Source organism: Pelmatolapia mariae, linkage group LG14 (assembly GCF_036321145.2).
Source record: "Pelmatolapia mariae isolate MD_Pm_ZW linkage group LG14, Pm_UMD_F_2, whole genome shotgun sequence".
Taxonomy (NCBI): Eukaryota; Metazoa; Chordata; class Actinopteri; order Cichliformes; family Cichlidae; genus Pelmatolapia; species Pelmatolapia mariae.
This window is the reverse complement of record NC_086239.1, coordinates 20,591,666-20,599,413: the sequence shown is the minus strand read 5'-3', so window position 1 is coordinate 20,599,413 and position 7,748 is coordinate 20,591,666. Positions and strand designations below refer to the sequence as shown.

Genomic DNA, 7,748 nt, shown 5'->3' with positions numbered 1-7,748 from the left:
ACATCAATCAGACCTTGGGTGCTTTGATTTGTAGCTGCTTTATCTGCAGCTACATCTTAATCCAAATGTCAGACTCTCACCTTTTTTTTCTTAAGTGCCCAGTCTGTATTTCAGGGAGTGATGTCACTGTCTGCTTTACCCTCAATTTTAAGCCTCAACATAGCGATGAAGGCTGTGAACTAATGGAAATAACTGACGTACGCCAAGGGAAAACTTATTAACTCATTGCATCCTTCTCCCTCCCCGAGCGGGAATAGTTAGAAGGACCCATCTGGAGCTTAATATTGTGCAGGGGTTTGACAGAGAAAAAAAGAGAATAACATTTCATCATGTCTGAGTGCATCTAACAAGACTTTCTCGAGCTCTGGTCTTGTCGGAGTTTATTCAAGAAAATAAACAGTTCAGCCCCAGATGTCAACAAACAGAGGGAGCGGCTCATCTGAGTAAACCATGAGATTAATTCACACCCACGATTATTGTTGGGAGGAGAGAGAGATGCTGACTAACATCAACCAGCTCGTAGTGTATCTGTCAGGGTACTTAGAGCGTTTGGTGAACTCATTAGGCAGAGGTACCCAGCATGAATCCAGTGGAAAATGAATATTTTCCAGCCTTTTTCATTTGGGTATTTACTTTAGCAGTTTTCTGCCTTTGGGAATTAAAGCAGAGGACTTGGGCATTATTCATAGAAATGCCATGTGAAAGCACTTTATGCAACTTTACACTAGAGAAAACACTACATTTTGACTTCACTACATTTGGTTTTTACTTTTCAGATTAAGATGTTACATTAAATGCATTAAATTTAATTAAATATACAGTCGTGTGAAAAAAGTGTTTGCCCCCTCCTGATTTCCCTTTTTTTTTGTATGTTTGTCACCCTTAAATGTATCAGATCATCAAACACATTTAAATATTAGACAAAGACAACACAAGTAAACACAAAATGTAGTTTCTAAATGAAGGCAAGTGTTATTAAGGTCAAGTAAAAAACATAAATGACAACCATGGTATGTATCGCATTTTTGGAAAGCTATGTTCAATTTCTATAGCCACATCCTGGCACACCTGCCACACCTTTTCTTAAACAAGAAATCACTTAAATAGGACCTGCCTGACAAAGTGAAGTAGACTTCAAGATTCTCAAAAGCCAGACGCCATGCTGTGATTCAAGGAAATTTGCAAACAAATGAGAAACAAAGTGACTGAGATCTCTCAGTCTGAAAGGGTTATAAAGTCATTTTTAAAGCTGTGGGACTCCAGCAAACCACAGTCAGAGCCTCCCAGGAGTGGCAGGCCGACCAAAATTACACTGAGAGCACAGCAACAACTCATCCAAGAGGTCACAAAAGACCCCAGATCAACATTTAAAAGATTGCAGGCCTCACTTGCCTCAGTTATAGTCAGTGTTCATGACTCCACTATTAGAAAGAGACTGGGCAGATTTCCAAGACGAAAACCAACGCTGAAGGAAGATAAAGGCTTGTCTCAGTTTTGCTAGAAAACATCTTGATTATCCCTTCAGATGTTTGGGAAAATACTCTGTGGAAGACAAAATTGTAACTTTTTGGAAGGTTTGTGTCCCATTACATCTGGTATAAAACAAACATCATACCAACAGTAAAATATGGTGGTGTTAGTGTGATGTTCTGGGGCTGTTTTGCTGCCTCAGGACCTGGACGACTTGCTGTGGTAAATGCAACCATAAATTCTGCTGTCTACCAAAACATCCTGATGGAGAGTGTCCAGCTGTCTGTTCCTGACCTCAAACTGAAGCGCACTTAAGTTCTGCAGCAGGACATTGATTCAAAACACACCAGCAAGTTCACCTCTGAATGGCTTATGAAAATCAAAATGAAAACTTTGACTTGTGGCCTAGTCAAAGTCCTGACCTGAATCCAACTGAGATGCTGTGGCATGACCTTAAAAATGCGGTTAATGCTCGAAAACCCTCTAAAGTGGCTGTATGACCATAATTCTACAAAGTTGAGTGGCTCAAAATGCACAGCGCTGAAAAACACTCACTGCCAGCTATGACAAATGCTTGATTGCAGTTGTTGCTGCTAAGAGTGGCCCAACCAGTCATTAGGTTTAGGGGGCAATCACTTTTTCACGCAGGGCCATGATGGTCTGAATTTTTTCCCCTCTTTATAATAAACATCTTCGTTTTCAAACAGCATTTTGTGTTTACTTGTGTTAAGAATACTAAACCCAAAAAACTTTTATTTTGTATTTATGACCTTCTTGAAACATCTCACAACCTCATACATTTATTTGCAACTATTAATGAGGGAATAGACTGTATATAAAGTAGTTAAAACAGGTTCCAGATTTTCCATTCATTTATAATTATTGCCAGCCCTATTATCTTACACTAGATTACATCCACAGCAGAACGAGGGCTTTTAACACATTTATAAGAGTATATTTTTCAAATCATTCTTATGCATTGGTTTTTTAAAATGGGAGTATCAGGGGTAATTTTACTGTTTTCCATTTGCACTTTGTCTTCAGTGAAGTATTTGAGTTCTTTTCCCTCGTAAAATCAGGCAGGGATGTTATCAGAAAGAGTCTCGACTTTCCTGTTTGGAGTTAACTGTGCAGCTCCAGCCTAATGCCTGATCCACTTTCATTCATGGCCAGAGACATACTTCAGTCTAGTGTGTTTTCAAAAGTCTAAAAATTTATTAATGTCTCGCGTTAGAGTTGTAGACACTAAAACAAAATGCAATAGAACAGTAGCATAAAAGCTGTTTGAGAATTTGTGGCCTGACATCTGTTAGAAGAATTAACTGTCAGCAGTTTAAAAGCTGAAAGTGCAGAACAGACACAGAGTAAACTGTACCGTTCATTGTGTGCGCCTCAGTACACCATGTGCTATTCGGGTTACATTGCCTGATGTGTTCTTTATTTATTACACAAATACAGCTGTATCGTGTCACGGATGATTCACTTGTCTGTCCAGAATGTCTCAGTAAGGAAATAAAAGCGGCACATGTCAGGCAAACACAGCAGAGTTTTTCCAGTCCGAGTACACCAAGAAGCCGGTGAAGCTGCTGTCTGTCTTGGTGCTGGAGTAAAATCCATTGTACTCTGAGAGAGCCATCTGCACCCACACCTGATCACCAGGGATGAGGTGAAGCAGGGAGCCGCCTGACAGAGATGCCGGTTTGGGCCAGTTGCCATAAAACTGAAAATAAGAAGCCACAGCGTGTCCGTTCTTCATCAGGTCAAACTGCAGGCTGGCGCGGTACACCGTGGCGTGGACGGCAAAGTAGTAGACTCCAGGGACTTTGCAGGTGAAGCGTCCCGTCTCTGAGTTGTAGTCGCCCTGTTCATTGATCAGGATGGTGTCAAAGCGGACTGCGTCACCCACATTCAGGGGTGAGGTTTGGCCCTGAGAGAGTTTGACACTGAAGGCAGATTTAGGAGCCACTGCACACTCGCCCGGCTGTCCCCTTTCCCCCTTTTCTCCAGGGTCACCCCTGTCTCCGGTCAGGCCTCGCACTCCTGTCTCACCTGGAGAGGAGGAGGAGGTGCACAAATATGAGAATCCTGCACCGATTTATCACATGCTCACACACAAATCCATATACGTACGTACCTGGGGTCCCTCTCTCCCCTTTCTCCCCCTTTTCCCCAGGAGCAGCATCCCTCCCATCCCTCCCGTCTCTCCCTGGCTGACCAGGACTGCCATGAACCCCAGGAGAGCCTGGGATACCAGGGTGGCCAGTACACAGACTGGGGGGGATCTTATTGTCCTCTAACTGGTTGGAAAGATGGACTTGTAGGACGAGGAGGGAGTGGAACAGGGACAAGAGTCTGAGTGAGGTCATTGCAGTCTCAAGGCTGAGAGAAAACGAGAAATGGGAAAAAAAAAAAACAGATGAACAAGCACAAACAGATCTGTGGAGGAGTAACACTGCATTACAGACAATGGGAAATATTGACCTGACTAAACAAAAGAAAACCACAACTCCCACTAAATTAAAACAAAACATTGTGAAAATAACAGAGGGATAAAGGGCACATGTAATTTCTGGAAACTGCAGCATACATAAACACCAAATGGGTAATTTACACACAATTTATGCCCTTACAGTAAAAATTTATTTATTTTTTCATCAGACAGGCTCTGACAGAAATCTGTCAAGTAGATTCAAACAGTCTCATCCTCTACTGAGTGGAAGCTCTCGTTTAAAACTGAACCTAACTGACTGATTGACAGTTTTATATCAGTCACAAAACTATAACTCAAATAACAACAAAACAAACTGTAAACAGAGTAAAAGTAAAAGACATCAGGTTGCCATGAATATCTCTATAGAACACATAAGTTACATGCTCCAAACTTATTTCACCCTATCTTCTTCAATAACAATATAATGCAATGACTTGTAAATCTTTTTGACCTTGAGTATTATAAACAATAATGCAAAACAGAGGCTTTTGTTAAAAAGTATAATATTTTGCCACTCACCACCTCACAGTTTGATTTATGGACAACATGTCAGCGTCTTAGATTTAGAGTAAAGATGGTGAGGGGTTCACTGAATGCCCTTCAGGCAGCGCTCCAATCATAAAAATAATCCCTTTGGGATTAGTTGGACCTGATTATCAAACAAACTAAATATCATGTTTGATCAGAAAGTACTTTTTTTTTTGTTCTCATATGTACAACAGAAAACAAAGTCACAGCTGTATAACAAAATATTAAAACACTTAATTGAGCATGTTTGTGTATACAGTGCAAAAAAGCCACATGAGCATGCAGGGTGCAGGGAGATTAGACCGGACCAGAGGGAAGTAATTTGAACTCTTTGACCCTTTGCATTTACATAACAGCCTAGTTTACAGATTTACAGCAACAGTCATTTCTAAACAGGTCGTTTGTATGACACACAGGCTGTAATATGATAGGCATCATAGACAATTTCCAGCTCAGGAGGTGGAAAAGAAAACATCTTCAACTACTCGTTTAGCAAAGATTAGTGAGCTCTACAAATCAAAACACTAATACTCTAAACAGATGTTTCATATAAAAGTTTGTTGACACGCTGAATACCAGCTGGCCTACTCAGAAATGACTTACAGTCACACCTAACACTCAAATTCTCTCTTTCTCTCCCTCTGCTTCCTGCCCGTCCCTGAACACAAGCGGCCTCGGCCCTCAGACGACTCTGCCCAGACACTCAGGTTATCAAAGTGCTAATTTCTGCTGCCTACTCTGTATAAAGTGTGGAAATTGTTTAAAAATATATATATATTTGTCTCACAGCACTTCAAAGGCTTTATCTTTCTTTTCCTGCCAGGTTTTCTCTCATCCAGGATCCAGTCAAAGAAGAAGAGGAGATAAAAAGCTGCACTGTTGGATCCTCTGCCTGAGAGCAGGAGGAGGAGGAAAGCTAACAGCTGTCTGAAAGCAGGTTTAGTAATGAAAACCTGCCGTTTGCGGTGTGTGACAATAATGAGAAAAGTCGGGTCTTGTTGGTCTCCTAATGGGAAGTTACATCCACAACAGCTGCAGGAACAGAGAGAAGGGGGCAGAAAGAAGGATGAGGGGGGATAAAAGCAGAAAGTCAAGAGAGAGAAACTGTAAAAAAAATAAAAAAAAAAAAGAAGAAGAAGAAGAAAAGGAGAAGGAGGAGGAGGGATACTGAGTTACATGTCAGCATTCTTGGCAGAAATAGAGAGCAGACATGAGGACAAATACTGGAGAGTCTGAGCAGATGTCTGCAGCCACTCCTCAGTAGCCCTCAGATGATTAGAAACATTTACGGTTTCAATAAAAGCACGAAAAACTCAATCTGCTGTTTATAGGCCACTAATATGTGAACCACAAGGTTCACTGGAGAGGATCGCTCAGTCCTCTGACTTACCATCTTTTCCTTTTTTCATGCAGACACTATCCAAAGCAGCTCTGTAACCGCCTTGTTTTTGTACTTTTTTAAATGCAATCAGCATTTTTTTAATCCAATCCACTTCACTGCACTGGAGCTCTGATGGAAACTTAGGTTTTGCTACCTGGGTGGTTCAGATGAATATTTCAGAGCAGTTTAATGGTTTTATTGCAGCACCACAGCCATTCGGTAAAAAGTCTGGTACGTTGCCTTCAGGCCAGCTGGAGTTTGATGATATTATCCACATTTACTGTAACTCAGTATCAGGCTGTTAAAGGCAAAGCTGCCTGTTTTATTATGACTCTCTCATAGTGGGAAGTACTGTAACTAGGTAGAGACAGTAGACACAAATTCTAGTTACTTTATTTTTACTCCTTCAGCATGTTACCATTGTTATTGTCATAGTTTTATTTTTACTGTACTACAGTGTCAGACAGCTTCAGATTCAGTCTGTGATTATTTAAATAAAGCTGAGGTATAAAGAAAACCTCCTTTCTGTGATAATAATCCAGTACTGTAAACACAGCAACATAAAAACTGTGTTATATTCTACTGTGTAGCAGCTGTGTACTTCTTCTTTTGATACTTGAGCATTTTTACTGCGTAATTCTCTCTCATAGTTATAGCTGCACAGTACACGACGCAATATGTGGAGAAAAAGAGCTTTTTGCTGAGAAATGAAAGCACTGACAAGCAGCTTTCATTGTTTAATTGTAGGAAAGGATCAAAACTTTACCAGATGATGTACTGAAGTCTTGAAGTTCTGCTGCTTCTGATGATGATGATGACGACGACGGTGATGTTCGTATATGTGTGACCAGTGAAAGCTGTTCCTCCTGGTCAGAGAGTCCTGCTGGGAAAAACTGAAAGGAAATGGTAATGAAGCCCAATTAGAAACTGCGGTGGGTGGGTGGGTGTGTGGGAGAGGAGGAGCCGTGGGTGGAGGAGACATGCAGAGGAAAATATGTGATGTTAGTCCAGCACAAATAAGAGAAAAATGTAGCTGAAAAACAAGTGACAAAACCAGCGTGAGGGGAGTGATAAACGGAGGAGTGTTTAGGATGTTGCATAACAGTGTTGGGGGAAACTCTCCAAGGCAAAACCACAGAAAGTTCAGAGGGGCTGCGGTCAAAAGAGGCAAATGTCCCCAGAATGCATTGCTGCAGCTGAAACTGAGCTGTCCTCAAGCTCCGTTATACAAAAACGCTGCTGCCTACAAAGACAGAGCCTTAAAGAAAGGCAAACACAGGCATGTAATGTGATGCAAGGAAGTCAGATGGGCACGCACACATACACGGATTTTCGTCTCCCTCCTCTGTGATTATCTGCTTCCAAGGTGAAGTAATTTTCTCCATCCAGATAGCATCTTCTAATATCAGGCCTCCACTCAAGCAAGACTCTGACATTAATCCTCTTTTCCCATGTAATCCTTTGCTGGTAGCGTTAAGTTGATAAGGGAAGAGGTCTTAATATGCTTTTGGCAAAAGGAGGTGGAATTTGAGCTGGTTACTTTTTGCAGCTTCCAGAGGGGTAAAAACAACATGATTTACTGTTTTCATGCAGCACTGACCCCAAAAGGACTGAGCCTGTGCCAGAACTGGACATGGTAGAGTTTGAAATCACAGCACTCTGAATCTATGTGGAGAAAACAGAATGAAGCCTTTCAGCAACGTGCAGTTAGCTTCCACATCGAGCAAAGTGAATACATAGGTATAAATGGTGTATTTGATCTTTTGCATTTGCAGAGGGATGGTAGTGTCACTTTGAGGGTCAACATATTGGTCCACGTGAAATACCTGAAAAACTATTTGATAGAATGCAGTAAAAGTTGCACATAAATTCATTTTC

At 41.2% G+C, this 7,748-nt stretch overlaps 1 protein-coding gene across 1 annotated transcript; it reads right to left on the bottom strand.

Annotated features, from left to right (window-relative positions):
• Positions 1–350: 350 nt before the first annotated feature.
• c1qtnf5 (C1q and TNF related 5) lies at positions 351–6,863 on the bottom strand. The gene is made up of 3 exons (XM_063493247.1): positions 6,637–6,863; positions 3,605–3,849; positions 351–3,519 (listed from the first exon to the last, which is right to left on the bottom strand). The coding sequence occupies exons 2-3, from the start codon at positions 3,834–3,836 to the stop codon at positions 2,999–3,001; spliced, it is 753 nt and encodes a 250-aa protein (XP_063349317.1). The 5' UTR covers positions 3,837–3,849; positions 6,637–6,863; the 3' UTR covers positions 351–2,998.
• Between the last annotated feature and the right edge of the window lie 885 nt (positions 6,864–7,748).

Excerpts from the sequence above, each read along its gene's own strand:
- c1qtnf5 (XM_063493247.1), bottom strand. The coding sequence starts at position 3,836 with ATGACCTCACTCAGACTCTTGTCCCTGTTCCACTCCCTCCTCGTCCTA. Across the intron at positions 3,520-3,604 it reads AGGGGAGAGAGGGACCCCAG|GTGAGACAGGAGTGCGAGGC; the intron begins GTACGTACGTAT and ends CCTCCTCTCCAG.